At 44.9% G+C, this 24,300-nt stretch overlaps 1 protein-coding gene across 1 annotated transcript in view; it reads left to right on the top strand.

Annotated features, from left to right (window-relative positions):
• SDC3 (syndecan 3) overlaps positions 1 to 24,300 on the top strand; it is a 116,136-nt gene continuing 91,836 nt past the window's right edge. Inside the window, exon 1 of the mRNA XM_083750891.1 lies at positions 1 to 632. Coding sequence (XP_083607017.1) covers positions 531 to 632 — 102 coding nt within the window. The 5' untranslated portion in view covers positions 1 to 530. The remainder of the gene's footprint in view (positions 633 to 24,300) is intronic.

Here is a 24,300-nt window from a genome sequence, read left to right as displayed (position 1 = left end):
CTCCTCCTCCTCCTCCTCCTTGTCCCCGCAGCCATTGAGCGAATGGACTGGGCTCCGGAGCGCACGTTTCCTGCAAGGGGGAAGAAGCCGCGGCGGAGCACGCTCTGATCGTTGCAGTCCGGCGCCGGTGGGGTGCGAGTGGGCTGGAGCCGGGGAGGCGTCGCCGTGGGCCCGGCGGACTGGCGAGCCCCGCAGCCCTGGCCTCCGCCCTCCTCCTGCCGCCTCCTCCTCGCAGCATCTCTCCAGCCCAAGAGAAGCAGAAGCAGCTTCGCCGCCGCCGCCGGCGCGCTCCTTGCCTTTCCTGCATCCTCAGGCTCGCTGCCGCCCTCCTCCACCTCCTCCGCCTCCTCCCCTGCCTCGTTGCTGTGGGTTTCTGGTTGCATCGGGAACAAAGGAAAGGCTTCCCCCCCTCGCCCTCCCTCCCTCCTTCTTCCCTCCCTCCCCCCTCCTTTCCTCCCGTCCCTCTGGACTCCCGACGGGCGTAGCAGCCGCAGCAGCCGCCGTGGGCGCCCCGATCGCCCCTTCCCAGCATGAAGGAGATGCCTCGGCTGCTGCCGTCGAGGCCCCGCCGACAGGGAGGGCTCCTGCTGCCGCTCTTGCTGCTCCTGCTCCTGGACGGCCACGTCGCCCGGGTAAGTGACATCTCTGACGCCCCCTCGACGGCACCAGGCCCTGCTTCCTTCCCCACAGGACGCGCACCCCCCTTCCCTGAATGCTTCCAGGTTTACGTCGCTGCCTTCCTCCTTCCCGCGGCTGGACGCCTTGCCTCTATCCTGGGCCTGCCGTGCCAAGTTCCCCTGACAGGGGGCTTCTTCGCCTCCCCCCCCCCGGCCTTTCCTCCCGGGGGACCCTTAGGCGCAACCCGCACGCCCCGCCCCAGCCTTTCTGGTTGCCCCTCGATGGGGGAGAGGAAGGAGCAGCTGCGGGTTTTTGCATTCGTGGGGAAACAAGTGGCTCCCTGGGTGGGCGTGTTGGCTCAAGGAGGCGGCCTCCCTCTCCGCTTGGGTCGCATCTTGTGCGCTTTCTCCCCCCACTTCCTCGCTTAGCTCGACCTTTAGGCAGTTTTGGCTCATCCACGAGTCCTCTAGCCCCGTGGCGTTTGCTTCCAGGTAAAACGTGCGCCTTGCTGCCAGAGCGCAGGCGAGTTTCTTCGGCATTTAAGGCCCAGTCGATTGTGTTCAGCGGGGCATATTTCTCTGGAAAAGCACGCCTTTAGCATCGCAGCCCTGCTTGAAATTAAGAGCAGCGGGGCTTTACTCCGAGGTAAAACGCGCGTAAGGACTGCAGTCTCCTCTCCCCCTTTCTTGCGTTTATTTTGTGAATGGGGCCTCCGGTGCCTTCTCTCTGGGACATGTTAGTGTTGCAGCCTTGTTTGGGAATAAGCCCCCTTAGTCCATGGAAGGGGGCGGGGTCAGCCTCCCACATAACTGGCCAGGATCGCAGCTGGAGTTGCAAAGGGCTTTGTTGGGGGTGGGGGAGAGGTGGGACCCCCGTCTCGCGTTAATCTTCTCGGTGATTGCAAAGCTTCCCTCAGAGGAATCGTTCAGCCACGTCAGATGGTGGTAATAAATAAAGGCACTTCTCGCTCTTCCTGGTCCCAGATTTCCATTCTTGGGGGGGGGGGGGCTTCCAGGCACTTGGGGCGGGGTGGGTGAAAGCCATATCTAGATGTCATTTGAAGGTCAGCTGGGAAGTAGGGTTACAAATAAAGAGGGCATTCTCTTTTCTCCTTTGCAATTTTGTTGTTGTTCCTTCTGCATGCCTTATTTTGGGTGGGTTTTTTTCCATGGGGTGGGTGAAGGTTTATTCCCCCCGCCCCTCTTCTCTCCCGTCTGACTTGCTGGAACTGCAGCGAAATGTTGGGAGGAGGCTGGTTTCTGTGGGAGTTGCTGTCCCTGCCTTTCCTCTCTAAGCTGATTCCCTGCCATTCTGTTCTCTGTGTGGGAGGGAGTCTGACTGGCTAGTCCTATTTGTGTGTGTGTGTGTGCGCTCTCGTGTGCCAAGGGATGTGCCCCTGTGGACTGCATATCAATGCCCTGGACCAGTTCTCTTGCCATTGCTTTCCTCCTGCCATTGCTTTCCCCCTCAATTGTCAAGCCTCCTGCCTGAAGAAAATGCTGGCTGTCATTCCAGCAAATGATGGAGATGATGCTTGCTGATTGCTTAAAAGGGAAGGAGCGGGGTGAGGTTGGCCCATTGAGATTCTCTGCACGCAGTTTGGCCTCTGGGGCGCTCAAGCTCTTGCTAGTTTCTCTTTACCCGCAGGGCCTTGTCATTATTGCCTGTGGCACAAGCCGGGTCCCTTGCGTGGATGGGGGGAAGGTTGCTTAAGGCAGCCTGCCTACAACCTGGCCACCCTCTTGTGAGGACTACAGCTCCCATCATCCCTGACCATTGGCTGTGCCAGCTGTGGCTGAAGGGAGTCAGAGTCCCAACAGCACCAGCTGGGGGAAGTTTAAGGCAGCTTACATACCTTGTTTCCTCCAACTTACCACGTAATATGGAATATTATAGGGGAAAGGTTATATTGCCAAGAGGGTTGAGGAGCTAACAGTTTCTCGGTTTGTAGGATGGTCGGTGTTCTTCCTGCCCTGCCCCTCATAGAATCATACAGTTGTAGAGTTGGAAGGGACCTCAGGAGTCATCTAGTCCAACCGCCTGCAATGCAGGAATCTCAGCTAAAGCATCCATGACAGATGGCCATCCAACCTCTGCTTGGAAACTTCCAAGGAAGGAGAGTCCACAACCTCCTGAGGGAGACTGTTCCACTGTCAAACAGCTCTTACTCTGGGGATCAGCGAAGATGATGCTTGGAATTTCCATGCTCTGCAGGCTTGGTAGCAAGAGGTGATGGTCCAAAGTAAAAAATAATACAATGTTCTAGAGACAAAGGCAATGGGGCATCTTCATAGGTACACAAGAAGAGCCTGCTGGATCAGGCCAGTGGTCTACCTGGTCCAGCATCCTGTTCTCATAGTGCCCTTGGGAAACCTGCAAGTGAAATTTGAGCACAAGAGTACTCTCCCCTTCTGTGGTTTGCAGCAACTGGTGTTCAGAAGCAGGACTGCCTCCAACAGTGGAGAAAGAACATAGATATGATAGCTAATAGCCTTCAGCAGACTTCTCCTCCATGAATTTGTCTAATCCTCTTTGAAGGCATCTACGTTGGCATCCATCACTGCCTTCTGTGGGAAGGAGTTCCATTGTATGTACTGAACAGAGAAATTCATTTCTTTTATCTGTCCTGAGTCTTCCAATATTCAGCTTCCTTGGATGGCCCACAAGGGAAGAGACATGCACACCATATATCTGAAGCACATTTAAGGCGTGTCCTTCCCATCACTCAAAAAGAATCCTGCAAACTGTACTTTACTGCTCGCAGAGCTACAATTCCGAGCACCCTTAAACTACAATTCCCAAGTGTGATTTAAATGTATGGTGTGTACACAGCCCATAACTCTAGCTGAGTGCATACTTCATATGAACAAAGTCCCTGGTGCAATATCTGGCACCTCTAGCTGCAAGGAACAGGTAGCAGGTGTTGGAAATGACCCTTTACCTGAGACCCTGGTGAGTCACTGCCTATCAGAGGAGGCGTTACTGAGATAGATGAACACATAGATTGAAGATAACTTCCTGTGCACTGCTGCTTTGCCCCTGTGCCATGCCATCTGTTTTGGGCCAAGGTGGAGGGTCAATGCCCTTTGTGGATGGCATCATGCTGCACACTTGAGTTCAGCTAGATGCTTCAAGAGGTAGGGGGATCTGTAGCGGCAGACACCCATGTGTCTCATCCCTAATGTCTACTTGAGCACTGCTGTTTAAAAGCCTGATTTATGCATTGTATTAAAATGTCGATGAGGTCACTCTGCAAAGCACTCTTATTTCCTTTAGCAAAAGTCAATGATGGGAAATGCCTAGATCATTTGTTTAAAAAAAGGGAAAAGAAAAGAAAAGGTCAGTCCCCATATTTGGCTGCTGCATTTTCTGTGTGCCAGAACAAACATATGAACATAAGGAAAGCCTGCTGGATCAGGCCCATCTAGACCAGTGTTCTGTTCCCACAGTGGCCAACCAGAAGCCTGTGGGAAACTCTCAGAAAGGACCCTGAGCACAAGACCACTCCTGTGGTTTCCAGCAAGTAGTATTCAGAGCAAAGCCATCATGGCTAGAAGCCATCGGTAGCCCTCTACTCTATGATTTTGTCCAACCCTCTTTGAAAACTATCTCAGTTGGTGGCTATTACTGCCTCCTGTGGCAATGAGTTCCATAGTTTAACTGTGTGTTGTGTAAATAAGTGCTTTCCTTTTATCGGTCCTGAATCTTCCAGTTGCTTTGCCATTGATTGGGGCCATTCCCAATTCACGAGAGAGTCCGTGCATCTTTCTGTCCTTCCCAAATCCAGTTCCTGGGCTGGGGTGGAGGCCATGTCTCTCCCATGCATTGTTAATCCCTAAACCATATCCAGGGTCCTGTTCCCTTTTTGTTCTCTAAAGCCACCTTCCCAGGCCTCCTGCCTTCCAGCTTGTATCTCCCCTGACCTTTAGCCATCCTGTCTGGGGCTGATGGGAGTTATGGTCCTGTGGTCCTCCATGTTTTGTTGGACTCCCATCATCCCTCACCCTGCTGGCTGAGGCTGTTGCGAGCTGTTGGAAGGCCGTAACTTCTCCCTCACAGCTGTAGTGAAACAAAGAAATAGTCGGCTTCCAATATTCTGTCATAAATCCATATGTTACCTGCCAGTAACTGAAATAATAACCAGATGAGGTACTTCCTTTGGGTGAAGGCAACGATTCTGGGCTTGATGTTCTAGCCCCAGAGGCTTGTGGGAAAGCATCTTTTGTGAATAGCTGTCCATTCACAGGAAAGGAAAAGTCCCCAAACTCAGACTTGTCGACACTGTGAAGTCTGTGCTTGGCTTTAGAAAGAAGCAATGTACTCTAGGAATGGCTGCAATAGCTGTGGGGCCCCAGATAATGTGGCTTTCTGAGCCTGGATGACAGGAAAGCAGGGAGTTACTGGGAACAAAATCAGCCGAGCAGCTGGAAATACATAAAATATTTTTAGAGCAGAAATAACTTGTTTACCTCAGTGGTGGAACCAGTGTCTAAAAATTCCACTGGATACACAATCCGCTTCAGTCAAGTGCAGTTTAAAAACAAAAACTCAAATATTGATAGGGTTTAACTTGCCCTGTTTGTTGACTGTCAATTACCTCCCAAATCTGCCCCCAAAATCCACTTGTTCCTTTGGATATTTGCCCAAACACCCACAACTTAAAGCTTCTAATAATCTATTGATTGGAGGGGAGGGGGGAGGGAATCTGTCTTGCAATCGCTTCCAAAAGCTTCTAACAAATGTCTCCACACACACCCTTCCTCACCCTGTGCGCATGAGAACAAAACATTGTAGGTGGCATAGAGAAGTAATGAGAAATATTGAGCAGCTGGAGATTGATACCAAGGGAGTCCAGCTTGAGTTAATGGGAGGACCGCTCTCCCCCCCGCCCCCCACAGGGGCCGGCAGCTGTGAAGGGACTTGGTGCTGGCAAAGAGGTGGCTTTTCAAGCACTGCTGACAGCTGTGGAAAGTGGCTGGAGTTGTTTTATTCCTACCAGAGGGATGGAGATAAATTGTCTGCTGCACTGGGGTGGGGGGAAATGGGTGAATTTGGTTTTCTTTCAGATTCTCATTTTTCTCAGTCTTAAATTCAGTTCCGCACAATTCCAAATCACTTGGTGATTTATTTATTTTTTAAAGTCCTTGTGAAAATTCACCAGTATTTCAGGGAAAATTTCACCAAATAAGATACCGTATTTTTTGCTCTATAAGACTCACTTTTTCCCTCCTAAAAAGTAAGGGGAAATGTGTATGCGTCTTATGGAGCGATTGTGAGCTGCGCAGCTATCACAGAACCAGAACAGCAAGAGGGATTGCTGCTTTCACTGTGCAGCGATCCCTCTTGCTGTTCTGGCTTCTGAGATTCAGAATATTTTTTTTCTTGTTTTCCTCCTCCAAAAACTAGGTGCGTCTTGTGGTCTGGTGCGTCTTATGGAGCGAAAAATACGGTACATTTCCCTGAATATAATGTCCACTTGTATGTCATTTTCATGGATATATGCAATAATAATAATAATAATAATAATAATAATAATAATAATAATAATTTATTTATACATACATACAAACATACATACATACACCGCCCATCTGACTGGGTTTCCCCAGCCACTCTGGGCAGCTCCCAACAGAATATTAAAAACATGATAAAACATCAAACATTAAAAACTTCCCTAAACAGGCCTGCCTTCAGATGTCTTCTAAATGTCAGATAGTTGTTTACTATTTCCTTGACATCTGGTGGGAGGGCGTTCCACAGGGTGGGCACCACTACCGAGAAGGCCTTCTGCCTGGTTCCCTGTAACCTCACTTCTCACAATGAGGGAACTGCCAGAAGGCTCTCAGCGATGGATCTCAGTGTTTGGGCTGAATGATGGGAGTGGAGACGCTCCTTCCTATACTGGGCCGAGGCTGTTTAGGGCTTTTAAGGTCAGCACTAGCACTGTGAATTGTGCTCAGAAACATACTGGGAGCCAATGTACATCTTTATGCACACTCTACCTTTATGTACACTTTATGTTTTCCTGGACACATTACTTGGCTGAAGAACTGCACGGCAGAATTTGGAGAACTGTTACTTTCAAGAACGGGCTGTATTTTTTTGGGTTTGCATATTGTTTTGGTTCAGGTGAAGATAAAGGAGGCTGGTTTTTCTATGTGAATCAAAGTTCTCCTTAAGAGCAAGTGGTGTGTGTGTGGAGGGAGTGGGGGAGGAAGGGAATGAGAGTGCCAAGTTAAACTGTGGAACTCTCTTCCTCAGGATGCAGTCATGGCCCCCAGCCTGGAGGCCTTAAAATAGCGTTAGACAAATTCATGGAGAAGAAAACTATTGATGGCTATGAGCCATTATGGCTCGGCTGGGCTGTTTCTATGGATGGAGGAATGCTACTGAATACCCATTGCTGAAGGGGAGAGTGCTTGGGTCTTGTCTGCAGGTTTCCCACAGGCAGTCTGGTTGGCCACTGTAAGAACAGGATGCTGGACTAGATGGGTCATTGGCCTCCTCTTACATCCTTTTAGAGATGCAGAAACTAGTTTGCCTTGAACAGCACATCCTGTGCTCTTGGGGTGGTTCTCTCATGCCCTGACAGTTCTGTAACTCTGGGCTGGTGGGATGCCAAAGTATCTCCTTTGGTTGTGCTCCACTGCTTCAAGCTATGGCTCATTTTCTCATTGGGGAAGAGAAAAGTGTTTGTGTGTGTAGACACTGTAGTCATTAGAAAAAGAGTGAAGAACACTGGGGGAGTTCTGAGGCTTTCAGAATACAAATAAATAAATAAATAAAATATAAAAGAAAATGACTAATTGTGTCCAAAACAGCCCAATGAGGACTGAGGAAGCAGCTAACACCCGATAAATATGGACTTTTAAACAGGCCTAACATTGTCTGGTATTTTGTCATAGACATCCAATTGAAAAATAAATCTAAAACCAAATGGGCTACCCAATTATTTTTTTAATGATCATCTCAAACGAGATAAGATGTAACTTTTAAAATTTTCCTAATGAGGCTGGTAAGCCAGATATCGAATCTGCAATTAGATGTGTAATTTTATTTTCAGGAGCAAATCTCTGCTTTATATGTGGCATTTCTCTTATAATAGATACCTAACTAGCTCTTGTTCGCTTCCTTCTTGTGCTAGTATTTAACGTACTGAGCAAAATATTGTATTTCTCCATCCAACCATGGGCAATGTTGTTAAGCTAATAGCAGGGGTTAAACATTTTGCCTGGAGGTAAGTCGAAAACAAATTAAGTCTATCTGCATACATTTTAAGCTGGAGTTGATTACTACCCCGCTTTCTGTCTGAGGTACATCAGGATTGGCTTCCTTGAGGCCAGGAATTTACTTCCTTCTCCAGTCTGCTGGGTTCCAAAAATTAGCTGGGTGCAAGCAGTGACTTGGAGCCTGATCTTCATTGTCAGGAGAATCAAGTAGATCAGTTCTTGCTGGACTGGACTGCTTTAGATCATGGCACAATCTTTTACCCATGGTTAATAGATTTTGAGTGGGCTGTGCTCTCTCATTTTCTGCAGCAGTAAGGTTTTCACTCTGTTACCTTTTAAGCCTTAGAGTTCAGGACTGTATCTTCTCAGTACTACTCATCATTACCATGTCAACTTGTGTTGAAACGTCTTTTTCATTTTTTATTAAGGGGGGCTGCGATGGGCAGATGTGGCTCTGTCTGCATTTGGCCATCACACTAAACCATGGTTTAGTGTTACAGGGGAAAAAACCATACATCCTCTCAGGTTTGCACATTCCTCCCTCTCTTCTCTTCTGGAGCAGTTGCAAATAGGAAATTGAAAGCCTCCTCTTCCATTTTAGAGCAACCATAGCTTAGTACATTGTCTGTTCTCTAAGCTGTGTTTAATCTTAACTGTGGTTAGAGAAAACAAGTCAGGTTCATAACCCATGTTTTGAAACTGGCTTGTTTCTGCTAGCCACTAGTTAGCTACACTTGACCCTGGTTGGCACAATATGGCAAGCTGCAGTTAATCAAAAACAACAGCAAAAGCTTCCAAACTTCTCCTTGTGCTTTTGCTGAAGAAGGGAGGGGCACATGGGTCCAAGGCTTGCTGTAAGTACAGTGGTACCTCGGGTTAAGAACTTAATTATTTCTGGAGGTCCGTTCTTAACCTGAAACTGTTCTTAACCTGAGGTACCACTTTAGCTAATGGGGCCTCCCACTGCCGCTGCACGATTTCTGTTCTCATCCTGAAGCAAAGTTCTTAACCCGAGGTACTATTTCTGGGTTAGCAGAGTCTGTGACCTGAAGCGCCTGTAACCCGAGGTACCACTGTAGTTCTTCTTATAAACCACAGAGCTTAGCACATAGTTCAGCAACCTTTTCTTTTTGGCCTGTGGGCACATTTGCAAACCATAGAAACTGTTGCAGGCTCCCACCCCCACAACCAAGCATTCACCACAACCAGTAGCCACACTATTGGGTACACTGGAATGCTTCTTTCAAGTTTGCTTCAGCAGCTGGGTGCATATGCCTAAATACCTTTGTGCCCGTGGGCTCTGTGTTAGTGACCCCTGGCTTAGCATTGCCATCATACCATCCTTAACCTGGGTTAAGACCAACAAGGGAAGAGATGGGAAGTTTAGTTGTACAATTTCAGCACTGTACATAACATATATTATATATATGGATTCCCGACATCTAACCCTATACCCTATTGTACGGTAACTAATGTGTAATATGAATTTAATAAAACAGAGAGGGGGGGGGAGTTTGCTCTAGAAAGTGGCAAGGAGTACATAGATCGCTCTTGTTCTCTTAACTATAGTTAAGCCAGAAAACAAGCACCTTGCGAAGAAGAGCTCTCACCCAGCTGTTTTCCTGCAGGCTTTGTGTTGTGTGAGCAGGGAATCTTTTTATGATGGAATTCAAACACAGGTGATACCCCAGTCTGAAATGCTACTGTCCAGCAAGACACTGTCATGTAGCACAGCCAGTGTTAGAAACTGATATATGAAAGCTAGGAGCTAAATGGCACCTTAAGCCTAGCTTATGGGCGCAACAAAGGAACGTCTATGCACACTTTTTTATATATGTAACAAGAATATAAAGCTGAAAATGGATGAACTGCAGCTCAAATATTATGTTCATTTCTCACATGGTCTAGTCCTTCCCCTGCCCACCCCCTAATAATCTTAAGAAGGTCTCTTCTCTAGTCTTCAGAGATTAGCTGAAAGTGGGGAAGCAGAAAAAGGTCCTTCTTTCCTTCCACTCTGCAGTTTTAATCTGAAAATTTAGGCCCAGTACTGCACCCAGAGCTCAGAAACTGCTTGTGCTAATGAAATTCCCTGTCGCAAAATGCGCCTAGAACAATGGGAGTTTTGAACACTGAGTACATCTCTCAGCATCGAATAATAGAATCATTGTATTTTAGAGTTAACCCCCTGCAATGCAGGAATATCTAGGTGGCCTGTATGGGGATTCAACCTGCGACCGTGGCGTTATTAGCACCGTGCCCTAACCAACTGAGCTAACAGGGTGCAAGCAGATGATGCCTGTCAGTGGTGCAGATGTAGCAGTGTGTCGAGTGCAATGCAAAACAGAGGAGACCCCCTGCGTTCATAATCATTCATAATCATGAATGTTTGGGATCCAGAGAACCATACAGCTAGTTCTCTATAACACCCCCAAGGGGCTTTTGTTGTGCATTCTCCTTTCCTTACCCCACTGCATGCTACATAGCTAAGCACTTTTGAAATCCAAAGCACTTTTAAAAAATGACATGGGGTTTTGCTTTTCAAAGGGGGAAAAACTTTACACACAATGGTCCAAGCTCTTGGGTAGAATTTAAGTAGCTTTTTGGACCCTCTCCAATGTTCTGTAATTCAGGCCGGCATCCAATTCTTGGGGGTATGTGTCTTTGAACATGTTTTGTTTCTAAGTAAAAAATGCCTACAGTTAAGGTGTGGGTGCCTAGGAATATACAGGGGCTCAGTTGGGTCAGATCAAGGGCCCATCTGGCCCAATCTCTTCTTTCAAACAGCGGCCAGCTAGATGGAGAGTTCAAAAGTGCTGTCTGCCCCTGGTTGGCACCCATCTGTCTCGGGAGACAATGGAGGTGAGGTCAAGCTGTTAGAAGGTTACAGTGTCTGTTGTGGCTGTAGAGACTGATATGGGAGAGAGATGGTTTGCTGCAGCCTAGGGCAGATGAAGGCATCCAGTTGTGCTGCTGCAGATGCACCATGGCATTTCTCCACTGTACGTTCCTCCCAGGGGTCATTCCTCCTCTGGTCATTGCTGTGGATACACAACCTGACTGTCCATCTTCAGGCACTGTGGTCATCTGCAAGGGATGTTCACAAAGAGCTTTCGTGTCATGTTTGCAGACATCTTTGTAGCACAGAGTTGGTCCACCAATGGGCCTGGTGCCTGAAGTCACCTCCCTGTAGAGCATGTCTGCCAGCCCCTAGTCCTGCAGATAGCGTTGTGTTTGCATCTCTTCTGAGTAAAAAAAATTAAAAATCTGAGTCCCTGAATTATCCTAGTTTTGCAGTAGAAGGGACCACTTCAGAAGTTTTTAATATTTGTGGAAGGTGCTTGGAGTTAGCTTCTGAAGGAGAATCTCATTTGCACACATTCTGTTCTAGGCGATGGAGCCGCATGCCATTTTGAACAATAAAATGTTTGTTTTCCATTGTCTGCTGAGCCAATTGTGTGTGGGCTTCAGAGGCTGGACTTTAGGGCTGCTGAGGAGGCAGCCATAAAAAACTTTTCTGAGAAGTTTGATGAGCTTGCAGGAAGTGAATCTGAGTGACAGTATGTTGAAGTGTATGTTTTTAATGTATTAAAAAAAATATCCTTAAAAATATCTTATATACATGATGAATCTCTTGGAGATATAAAATATAACTTCACCACATCGCCAACCCAACCTCTTGTTGCCATTCCCACCCATCCAACAAATGCCATAGCTCAGAATATAGGAATATTGAAAGTGGCCTATGAATCAAACTACTGGTCCATCTAGTTCAGTTTTGCCAACTCGGACTGGCAGTGTACCTCCAGGATTTCAGACAAGGAACATGCCCAATCCTACATGGAGATCCATGGAATTGAACTTGGGAGCTGCATTGTACCAAAGAGCAGTGGAGCAGTTAAAAAAGGGTTCGTCAACTATTGTCAAGTAAAGGTCAGGTACTAAAGGATGACTTTTATTATACAGTGGTACCTCGGGTTAAATACTTAATTCGTTCCGGAGGTCCGTTCTTAACCTGAAACTGTTCTTAACCTGAAGCACCACTTTAGCTAATGGGGCCTCCTGCTGCCGCTGGAGCCCAATTTCTGTTCTCATTCTGAAGCAAAGTTCTTAACCTGAAACACTATTTCTGGGTTAGCGGAGTCTGTAATCTGAAGCGTATGTAACCTGAAGCGTATGTAACCTGAGGTACCACTGTAACAATAAAAAGATCCTGTCGTACATTGGTTCTCGAACAGAATGCATTCTGGGAGTCTGTTCGACTCCCGGAACCATTCAATAACCAAGGCGTGGCTTCCGATTGGAGTATCCTGCAGCCAATCGGAAGCCGCAGAAGCTGCGCCAGAGGCTTCCAGAAATCGTTCAAAAACCAGAACACTCACTTCCTGGTTTAGATCGTTCGGGAGCCAATTTGTTTGGGAGCTAAGGCATTTGAGATCCAAGGTACTTTATTCATCAACAGGCTGATACTTACAAAACAACAACAACAACACCAAGTCAATGTATTGTTACTGTGGAACAAATTATGGGAAGGGCCTTAGCTTAATGGCACCTTATTTGCATGCAGAAGGTCCCAGGTTTAATCTTTGGCATCTCTAGGTAGAGTTGGGAAAGATACCTGCCTAAAGTCTAGAGAGCTGCTATCAGTGGTTCTCAAACTTTTTTCTGTGGGCCATACTTTCAGAAGAAAAAATTACTCGCACCATACTGATTTTTTTAATTGATAAGAAATACATTGGAAAACAAGAGGAAACGACTCCTAGCAGTTCTTGAATTGTAACATAGAACACAACTGCTTTGTAATATGATCATGGGATGTCCAGAAAGTACGAAACAATGCAGCTACATAAGAACAGGAATCATTCCCAAAATACAATGATAAATGAGCCTCTTACACATGCACCTTAAGTATGTATACAAACGCCATGAGAGGTATGAGCTTGCTTTTGCTGGGTAATCTCGTATATATTAGGTCTAATTTGAGACAGGCAAACACTCATCTCCCCATCGACTCAAAGAAGTCTTTCCCTTTTCCGATCTTTCATATTTGTAAGAGAACCATTGGCTTTGGCAATGAGATGAGCCTCTGGTTTGATTTGGTATAATGTGATAACATTATTGTAATTACATTGGGCAAGTTTTCTATCAACAAGTGATGTTTCCCATGAACGTGAATGTGTGTTTTGCTTTGCTTTGGTATTGGTTGCTGAAAACCTGGATCAAGTCCACAGAGTGGGTGGAAGGTTGCAGGAGTGAGGATACTTTGTGTGGCTTAAATGTTGCATTGAAATGAATTCAAAGCTTTACTAGGGAATTGTTTTTATTGGAAGGCTTGTAAATGTCTTAAGGTGTGGCAACTCAGTAGCATACACTTCTCCTTTACTTGTATTTATATTTTAAAGGGAAAAGCTGAAGAAGACTGTGAAAATGGTTAATGTGCTAATTTTAGCATGCCTGGAGAAATGTGCTCATAAATATATGGACTTCTTAGGGATACTTCCCTGAAAGGAGTTAATTACAGCTAAGATTTAATTGGCACTGTAACCCTTCCGATTTCTTAATTGGATTTGTATTGTGTTGATTCATTATTATTATGGTGATGGTGATTGTTATTATTGAACAATGCATTTTTTACCATGGAAAATTGTCTGCCAAAGAAATAAAGCACTGGAAATATTTTTTCTCTGTCACCTCACCGGTTGGGTGAGAACTAATCTAGACCCCATGCATTTTAGGGGCCCTTTCGACAAAGAATCAAAACAATATTGATTTGATCCTGAAAGAAAATTACAATCAAGCTTTCTTAGTTCAGTGTTATCCCCCCAGAGGATGCGCATGAGGGAAGCCTCAGGATTTCGACTGCCTAGGGGCCTCCACAGGGTTTGGTCTGGCACTGAGAGCAAGCGATTCAAATGGTGTCCTCCCCTCAGTTCCAGCCAGCATGTGCAATGGCCACAGTCCATCTACAACTTCATTATACCCCTCTAGGCAACAGTGAGAGGGACGTGAGTGGTGCTGTGGGTTAAACCACAGAGCCTAGGACTTGCCGATCAGAAGGTTGGTGGTTCGAATCCCCATGACGGGGTGAGTTCCTGTTGCTCGGTCCCTGCTCCTGCCAACCTAGCAGTTCGAAAGCACTTCAAAGTGCAAGTAGATAAATAGGTACCGCTCCGGGGGGAAGGAAAACGGCGTTTGTGTGCACTGCTCTGGTTCACCAGAAGCAGCTTAGTCATGCTGGCCACATGACCCGGAAGCTGTACGTCGGCTCCCTCGGCCAATAAAGCGAGATGAGCGCCGCAACCCCAGAGTTGGTCATGACTGGACCTAATGGTCAGGGGTCCCTTTACCTTTATGCACCAGTGAGAGAAATATTTGCATTTTTTTCATGGACCTTGGTTGTTGGGGACAGGAGAGGATTTAGTGAAGGAGGTTACTGGAGGGCAGAGGGCATGCAGGTTGTATTAGGTTGAAGAAATCTTGAGTTTGAGGAAGCACTGAGGCAAAGGAAGCAATCTTCTGCTAGTCCTCCGTGCTGGCTTCACCATTCTGACCTAGTGCAAACATGTATTGTCTGCAAGAAAGCTCTGGTTGAGTTTCTGGGCTGAACTTCTTTGCACGGTTTGTAGAATAAAGCAAGCTTTTGTAGCCATTCAGGACGAGGAAGGGAAGTGGGGTTTGCAAGTTTCACTTCCTTTTTCTTTTTTAATGGAGAGACAGGCAGTGATTTAGTGAAACCCCCTTGAGAAGCCTCCCTCCACCAGGACTGTTGGTGGAGATTACACAGTGTGGCTGCTAAGTACAGCTTATTTCACTATTCTGGTCAGACATAACCCTTTCAGTCTATCTGGAGCAAGCGTTTTCAGCAGGGGGCTGGGGTTTCTTAAGTTTCTCTTCATGCATCTGGTGGTTGTTGTTGTTTCGTCGTTTAGTCGTGTCCGTCTCTTCGTGACCCCATGGACCAGAGCACGCCAGGCACTCCTATCTTCCACTGCCTCCGGCAGTTTGGTCATACTCATGTTTGTAGATTCAAGAACACTGTCCGCATCTGGTGGAGCGGACTGTAAATCCACAAAAGCTCGTACCGTATGAAATTTGTTGCTCTCTGGGTTTGCCACACAAGGCACTTGGTTGACTGGTAATACAGTGGTACCTTTGTTCTCGAACGGCTTAGTTGTCGAACAAATGGGCTCCTGAACACCGCAAACCCAGAAGCAAGTGTTCCGGTTTGGAACGTTTTTTGGAAGCTGAACGTCCGATGTGGCTTCTGCTTGTTGTGCAGGAAGCTCCTGCAGCCAATCGGAAGCTGTGCCTTGGTTTTCGAATGGTTTCAGGAGTCGAATGGACTCCTTGAATGGATTAAGCTCGAGAACCAAGGTACCACTGTAGTCCTCTTTTGGTTAGAATCTTGCAGCTCGTGTTTCTTTGCTTCATAGCTAAGCAGGAAGAGCAAAAGAGGAAAGGCAGCATTTCAGTGGTAGAACATGCAGAAGGTTTCAGGTTCAATCTCCAGCATTTCTAGGTATGGAATGTCACATGTCTGAAATTCTGGAGAGGCACCTGCTGTTCAGTGTAGACAATGCTGAAGTAGATGAAACAGTGTTCTGACTCAGTAGATGGCAGTTTCCTGTTCCTGAAAGTAGAACTCTCCATGAACCACCAGTTCTCAATACTGACTGACTAGAACAGGTTTCTGACTCCAGTTGTGCTGCCTACTTTTTAAAATTTGCTTACGTTGGTCGGACACAAAGAGGTTATTGCGGGACAATTTTGAGTGACAAGGGTGCAGATATTGGTTAATGCTTTGACCCACACAGACCCTCTTTGACAAAGAGAGTTACCCATGTTCCACTTAATGCACTTAAAATACTGCCATGCGTTGCGTACGGGGGCTGCCCTTGAAGACAATTCGGAAACTGTAGTTGGTTCAGTATATGGCAACAAGCCTTGACTGAATGGGAAATGTCATGCCAGCTTGAGATAATGACACTGGGTTCTGGTCGATTTCTAAGTACAACTGGAATGCTGGAATGGGCTTTTAATGGCTCTCCCAGGTTTCCATACTGTCTAGTCTTACATTCCTTCACTTACCGGGGGCTATTATAATTGTTTACTAATATGTATGTTCCATTAAATGGAATGCTTACTCTTAGGTTAGATTACTGCAATGCATTATACGTAGTGCTGTCTCTGAAGATGGTTCAGAAACTTCAGCCAGTGCAGAATTCAGTGGCCAGGTTGCTCACCGGAGTAAGACGGTTTGAGCATATTACACTGATCCTGGTCTGACTGCACTGGCTACCAATTAGTTTCTGGGCCCAATTCCATGTGTTGGTTTTGACCTATAAAGCCTTAAATGGCTCAGGGCTGCAATACCTCAAGGACTGCCTCTCTCCATATGAATCTATCCAGACCCTGAGATCATCTTCTGAGGCCCTTTTTCATATGCTTCCTCCTCGAGAGGTCTGGAGGGTGGCAACACGAGAAGGGGCCTTCTCTGCAGTGACTCCCCATCTGTGGAATGCTGTCCCTGATGCCTTCATTATACACCTTTAGGCAACAGGCAAAAACTTTCCTTTTTAACTAGGTCTTTGGCTGACCTAATCAACATCCTATACCCTTTATGTGGCTCTTTTTTGGGGGGGGGGGTTGTTATTGGATTATTGTTTTTATTTTTATTTAATATATTGTGACCTTTTTTGTGAACTGCCCTGAGACCTCTGGGTATAGGGCGGTATTTAAATGTAATAATAATAATAATAATAATAATAATAATAATAATAATAATAGTAGTAGTAGTAGTAGTAGTAATAGAATATAGGATTGCTATTTTAGGCTGTAATCCTATAACCACTTATCTGGGAGTAATCTTTGCTGAACTCAGGAGGCCTTAGTTTTGAGCAAACTTTCTTGGAGTTGCACCTTTAGTTTAAAAAAATAGGGAAAATTTCCAACCTTAGTGATCCCAGAGCTTGCAGGCTTGACTATATAAGTCTCTTTGAGCCTTGTGTAAAGTGAAGGTAGCAGTTTTTTCAGTTGTGAAACATATGAGTCACCCTCCTAGCCCGAACCTTGAATTTCTTTTTCATCTTGTCACGACCTATTTGTTCAAAAAACTTTTACCCACCTTTTCAATAGCCTAAATTTCTGAGGGGGCTACAACTCAAAAAATTACATTTTTTTCCTGCTACGAAACAATGATTCAATAACTGATCTGCAGAAAGGACTTTATCATCTGAAAATAGAGACAGTGTACGTAGGTTTGAAATGCAAGAAAACCTTTAATAAAAACAATATTTTTTAAAAAGCAGTGGAACAGGTAAAATTAAAGCCACTTCCACACTCTTTTGCAGGAGAGATTCCGTTGCAAACCAGCAAATGTAGGCTGTCACAATTAATTAATTGCTTCATTAGTTTAAGAGCATTTCTAAACCTCTTAATATTTTTTTTAAAAAAATTCTAAGTGAGATACACGATGTACACTATTAAAAACAATATCCATTAAACCCAAAATACAACCTAAAGCCAATAAAACTATATAAAAGCATATAAAGTAAAACAGAAATTCAGGGGATTCATATACCATAAATCATGGTCTAATCTCATGAATCCATGAAAGCCTGGGCCAAATGATAAATCTTTACAAGACTTGTGAAGCCACTGGACTGCTGCTTCACATATGGCCAAAGGAAGACCATTCTACAGAAAAAGAGCAACAGCAAAAAGAAGAAAAAGAAGAAGTCTGTTTTCAAGTCCACTGCCCTATGGGACCACTGCCCACTGTAGGGAGCGGCGCCCTGAGTAGAATTTCTGCATATGTTCTAAATGATTGCATGGGCCTGTATGTGGGCAGACAGCCTTTTAAATTAGGTTAGACTGTGGGCTCTTGTGCATCAAAGTCATTTTATAAAAAGAAATGGACTTTCTGCAGTAAGGAAAGTAACAGGGCAGGGCACTAGAAAGTGTGAGCTAATGTTTGACTGGCAGGAAGTTGTATGCAAGCAAATCAGGATAGATGCCCAATCAACAGGTCATCTGAAAGTGATAGCACATTTTAAAAAGACCTGGGTTAAAAAAGAGGGTGGGGATTGCCTGGTGTCAAAACAGTAATTAGATTTGGTTCATGCAGAGTATTTTTTTTTTTTGATGGGGTGGAGAGTGTTCCATATACAAGGCTCCACATCTGAAAAGCATGTTTTTCCCATTTACAGCTAGCTTAATCTCTGAATAGGAATACCCAGAGAAGAGCTTCTGATGAGCTGAGCTGACAGCTCAGTTGGTTGGAGCATGGTGCTGATAATACCAAGGTTGCAGGTTCAATCCTGCGAGAAGTGAAGTTACAGGGAACCAGGCAGAGGGCCTTCTCGGTAGTGGCGCCCGCCCTGTGGAACACCCTCCCATCAGATGTCAAAGAAACAACTATTTGATGTTTAGAAGACATCTGAAGGCAGCCCTGTTTAGGGGAGTTTCATTTCTGGAGGGGAAAAAGTGCGTCTTATAGGGCGAAAAATACGGTACATTAAAATATCAGTCATTCAAAACTCCCCTAAACAGGGCTGCCTTCAGATGTCTTCTAAACATCAAATAGTTGTTTCTTTGACATCTGATGGGAGGGTGTTCCACAGGGCGGGCGCCACTACCGAGAAGGCCCTCTGCCTGGTTCCCTGTAACTTCACTTCTCGCAGGATTGAACCTGCAACCTTGGTATTATCAGCACCATGCTCCAACCAACTGAGCTGTCAGCTCAGCTCATCAGAAGCTCTTCTCTGGGTATTCCTATTCAGAGATTAAGCTAGCTGTAAATGGGAAAAACATGCTTTTCAGATGTGGAGCCTTGTATATGGAACACTCTCCACCCCATCAAAAAAAAAAAATACTCTGCATGAACCAAATCTAATTACTGTTTTGACACCAGGCAATCCCCACCCTCTTTTTTAACCCAGGTCTTTTTAAAATGTGCTATCACTTTCAGATGACCTGTTGATTGGGCATCTATCCTGATTTGCTTGCATACAACTTCCTGCCAGTCAAACATTAGCTCACACTTTCTAGTGCCCTGCCCTGTTACTTTCCTTACTGCAGAAAGTCCATTTCTTTTTATAAAATGACTTTGATGCACAAGAGCCCACAGTCTAACCTAATTTAAAAGGCTGTCTGCCCACATACAGGCCCATGCAATCATTTAGAACATATGCAGAAATTCTACTCAGGGCGCCGCTCCCTACAGTGGGCAGTGGTCCCATAGGGCAGTGGACTTGAAAACAGACTTCTTCTTTTTCTTCTTTTTGCTGTTGCTCTTTTTCTGTAGAATGGTCTTCCTTTGGCCATATGTGAAGCAGCAGTCCAGTGGCTTCACAAGTCTTGTAAAGATTTATCATTTGGCCCAGGCTTTCATGGATTCATGAGATTAGACCATGATTTATGGTATATGAATCCCCTGAATTTCTGTTTTACTTTATATGCTTTTATATAGTTTTATTGGCTTTAGGTTGTATTTTGGGTTTAATGGATATTGTTTTTAATAGTGTACATCGTGTATCTCACTTAGAATTTTTTTAAAAAAAATATTAAGAGGTTTAGAAATGCTCTTAAACTAATGAAGCAATTAATTAATTGTGACAGCCTACATTTGCTGGTTTGCAACGGAATCTCTCCTGCAAAAGAGTGTGGAAGTGGCTTTAATTTTACCTGTTCCACTGCTTTTTAAAAAATATTGTTTTTATTAAAGGTTTTCTTGCATTTCAAACCTACGTACACTGTCTCTATTTTCAGATGATAAAGTCCTTTCTGCAGATCAGTTATTGAATCATTGTTTCGTAGCAGGAAAAAAATGTAATTTTTTGAGTTGTAGCCCCCTCAGAAATTTAGGCTATTGAAAAGGTGGGTAAAAGTTTTTTGAACAAATAGGTCGTGACAAGATGAAAAAGAAATTCAAGGTTCGGGCTAGGAGGGTGACTCATATGTTTCACAACTGAAAAAACTGCTACCTTCACTTTACACAAGGCTCAAAGAGACTTATATAGTCAAGCCTGCAAGCTCTGGGATCACTAAGGTTGGAAATTTTCCCTATTTTTTTAAACTAAAGGTGCAACTCCAAGAAAGTTTGCTCAAAACTAAGGCCTCCTGAGTTCAGCAAAGATTACTCCCAGATAAGTGGTTATAGGATTACAGCCTAAAATAGCAATCCTATATTCTATTACTACTACTACTACTACTATTATTATTATTATTATTATTATTATTATTATTACATTTAAATACCGCCCTATACCCAGAGGTCTCAGGGCAGTTCACAAAAAAGGTCACAATATATTAAATAAAAATAAAAACAATAATCCAATAACAACCCCCCCCCCCAAAAAAGAGCCACATAAAGGGTATAGGATGTTGATTAGGTCAGCCAAAGACCTAGTTAAAAAGGAAAGTTTTTGCCTGTTGCCTAAAGGTGTATAATGAAGGCATCAGGGACAGCATTCCACAGATGGGGAGTCACTGCAGAGAAGGCCCCTTCTCGTGTTGCCACCCTCCAGACCTCTCGAGGAGGAAGCATATGAAAAAGGGCCTCAGAAGATGATCTCAGGGTCTGGATAGATTCATATGGAGAGAGGCAGTCCTTGAGGTATTGCAGCCCTGAGCCATTTAAGGCTTTATAGGTCAAAACCAACACATGGAATTGGGCCCAGAAACTAATTGGTAGCCAGTGCAGTCAGACCAGGATCAGTGTAATATGCTCAAACCGTCTTACTCCGGTGAGCAACCTGGCCACTGAATTCTGCACTGGCTGAAGTTTCTGAACCATCTTCAGAGACAGCACTACGTATAATGCATTGCAGTAATCTAACCTAAGAGTAAGCATTCCATTTAATGGAACATACATATTAGTAAACAATTATAATAGCCCCCGGTAAGTGAAGGAATGTAAGACTAGACAGTATGGAAACCTGGGAGAGCCATTAAAAGCCCATTCCAGCATTCCAGTTGTACTTAGAAATCGACCAGAACCCAGTGTCATTATCTCAAGCTGGCATGACATTTCCCATTCAGTCAAGGCTTGTTGCCATATACTGAACCAACTACAGTTTCCGAATTGTCTTCAAGGGCAGCCCCCGTACGCAACGCATGGCAGTATTTTAAGTGCATTAAGTGGAACATGGGTAACTCTCTTTGTCAAAGAGGGTCTGTGTGGGTCAAAGCATTAACCAATATCTGCACCCTTGTCACTCAAAATTGTCCCGCAATAACCTCTTTGTGTCCGACCAACGTAAGCAAATTTTAAAAAGTAGGCAGCACAACTGGAGTCAGAAACCTGTTCTAGTCAGTCAGTATTGAGAACTGGTGGTTCATGGAGAGTTCTACTTTCAGGAACAGGAAACTGCCATCTACTGAGTCAGAACACTGTTTCATCTACTTCAGCATTGTCTACACTGAACAGCAGGTGCCTCTCCAGAATTTCAGACATGTGACATTCCATACCTAGAAATGCTGGAGATTGAACCTGAAACCTTCTGCATGTTCTACCACTGAAATGCTGCCTTTCCTCTTTTGCTCTTCCTGCTTAGCTATGAAGCAAAGAAACACGAGCTGCAAGATTCTAACCAAAAGAGGACTACAGTGGTACCTTGGTTCTCGAGCTTAATCCATTCAAGGAGTCCATTCGACTCCTGAAACCATTCGAAAACCAAGGCACAGCTTCCGATTGGCTGCAGGAGCTTCCTGCACAACAAGCAGAAGCCACATCGGACGTTCAGCTTCCAAAAAACGTTCCAAACCGGAACACTTGCTTCTGGGTTTGCGGTGTTCAGGAGCCCATTTGTTCGACAACTAAGCCGTTCGAGAACAAAGGTACCACTGTATTACCAGTCAACCAAGTGCCTTGTGTGGCAAACCCAGAGAGCAACAAATTTCATACGGTACGAGCTTTTGTGGATTTACAGTCCGCTCCACCAGATGCGGACAGTGTTCTTGAATCTACAAACATGAGTATGACCAAACTGCCGGAGGCAGTGGAAGATAGGAGTGCCTGGCGTGCTCTGGTCCATGGGGTCACGAAGAGACGGACACGACTAAACGACGAAACAACAACAACCACCAGATGCATGAAGAGAAACTTAAGAAACCCCAGCCCCCTGCTGAAAACGCTTGCTCCAGATAGACTGAAAGGGTTATGTCTGACCAGAATAGTGAAATAAGCTGTACTTAGCAGCCACACTGTGTAATCTCCACCAACAGTCCTGGTGGAGGGAGGCTTCTCAAGGGGGTTTCACTAAATCACTGCCTGTCTCTCCATTAAAAAAGAAAAAGGAAGTGAAACTTGCAAACCCCACTTCCCTTCCTCGTCCTGAATGGCTACAAAAGCTTGCTTTATTCTACAAACCGTGCAAAGAAGTTCAGCCCAGAAACTCAACCAGAGCTTTCTTGCAGACAATACATGTTTGCACTAGGTCAGAATGGTGAAGCCAGCACGGAGGACTAGCAGAAGATTGCTTCCTTTGCCTCAGTGCTTCCTCAAACTCAAGATTTCTTCAACCTAATACAACCTGCATGCCCTCTGCCCTCCAGTAACCTCCTTCACTAAATCCTCTCCTGTCCCCAACAACCAAGGTCCATGAAAAAAATGCAAATATTTCTCTCACTGGTGCATAAAGGTAAAGGGACCCCTGACCATTAGGTCCAGTCATGACCAACTCTGGGGTTGCGGCGCTCATCTCGCTTTATTGGCCGAGGGAGCCGACGTACAGCTTCCGGGTCATGTGGCCAGCATGACTAAGCTGCTTCTGGTGAACCAGAGCAGTGCACACAAACGCCGTTTTCCTTCCCCCCGGAGCGGTACCTATTTATCTACTTGCACTTTGAAGTGCTTTCGAACTGCTAGGTTGGCAGGAGCAGGGACCGAGCAACAGGAACTCACCCCGTCATGGGGATTCGAACCACCAACCTTCTGATCGGCAAGTCCTAGGCTCTGTGGTTTAACCCACAGCACCACTCACGTCCCTCTCACTGTTGCCTAGAGGGGTATAATGAAGTTGTAGATGGACTGTGGCCATTGCACATGCTGGCTGGAACTGAGGGGAGGACACCATTTGAATCGCTTGCTCTCAGTGCCAGACCAAACCCTGTGGAGGCCCCTAGGCAGTCGAAATCCTGAGGCTTCCCTCATGCGCATCCTCTGGGGGGATAACACTGAACTAAGAAAGCTTGATTGTAATTTTCTTTCAGGATCAAATCAATATTGTTTTGATTCTTTGTCGAAAGGGCCCCTAAAATGCATGGGGTCTAGATTAGTTCTCACCCAACCGGTGAGGTGACAGAGAAAAAATATTTCCAGTGCTTTATTTCTTTGGCAGACAATTTTCCATGGTAAAAAATGCATTGTTCAATAATAACAATCACCATCACCATAATAATAATGAATCAACACAATACAAATCCAATTAAGAAATCGGAAGGGTTACAGTGCCAATTAAATCTTAGCTGTAATTAACTCCTTTCAGGGAAGTATCCCTAAGAAGTCCATATATTTATGAGCACATTTCTCCAGGCATGCTAAAATTAGCACATTAACCATTTTCACAGTCTTCTTCAGCTTTTCCCTTTAAAATATAAATACAAGTAAAGGAGAAGTGTATGCTACTGAGTTGCCACACCTTAAGACATTTACAAGCCTTCCAATAAAAACAATTCCCTAGTAAAGCTTTGAATTCATTTCAATGCAACATTTAAGCCACACAAAGTATCCTCACTCCTGCAACCTTCCACCCACTCTGTGGACTTGATCCAGGTTTTCAGCAACCAATACCAAAGCAAAGCAAAACACACATTCACGTTCATGGGAAACATCACTTGTTGATAGAAAACTTGCCCAATGTAATTACAATAATGTTATCACATTATACCAAATCAAACCAGAGGCTCATCTCATTGCCAAAGCCAATGGTTCTCTTACAAATATGAAAGATCGGAAAAGGGAAAGACTTCTTTGAGTCGATGGGGAGATGAGTGTTTGCCTGTCTCAAATTAGACCTAATATATACGAGATTACCCAGCAAAAGCAAGCTCATACCTCTCATGGCGTTTGTATACATACTTAAGGTGCATGTGTAAGAGGCTCATTTATCATTGTATTTTGGGAATGATTCCTGTTCTTATGTAGCTGCATTGTTTCGTACTTTCTGGACATCCCATGATCATATTACAAAGCAGTTGTGTTCTATGTTACAATTCAAGAACTGCTAGGAGTCGTTTCCTCTTGTTTTCCAATGTATTTCTTATCAATTAAAAAAATCAGTATGGTGCGAGTAATTTTTTCTTCTGAAAGTATGGCCCACAGAAAAAAGTTTGAGAACCACTGATAGCAGCTCTCTAGACTTTAGGCAGGTATCTTTCCCAACTCTACCTAGAGATGCCAAAGATTAAACCTGGGACCTTCTGCATGCAAATAAGGTGCCATTAAGCTAAGGCC

This window comes from Podarcis gaigeae (assembly GCF_964106915.1).
Source record: "Podarcis gaigeae genome assembly, chromosome: 8".
In the NCBI taxonomy this organism is placed as follows: domain Eukaryota; kingdom Metazoa; phylum Chordata; class Lepidosauria; order Squamata; family Lacertidae; genus Podarcis; species Podarcis gaigeae.
The sequence above is the reverse complement of the archived record's forward strand: the minus strand, read 5'-3'. Positions and strand labels throughout refer to the sequence as shown.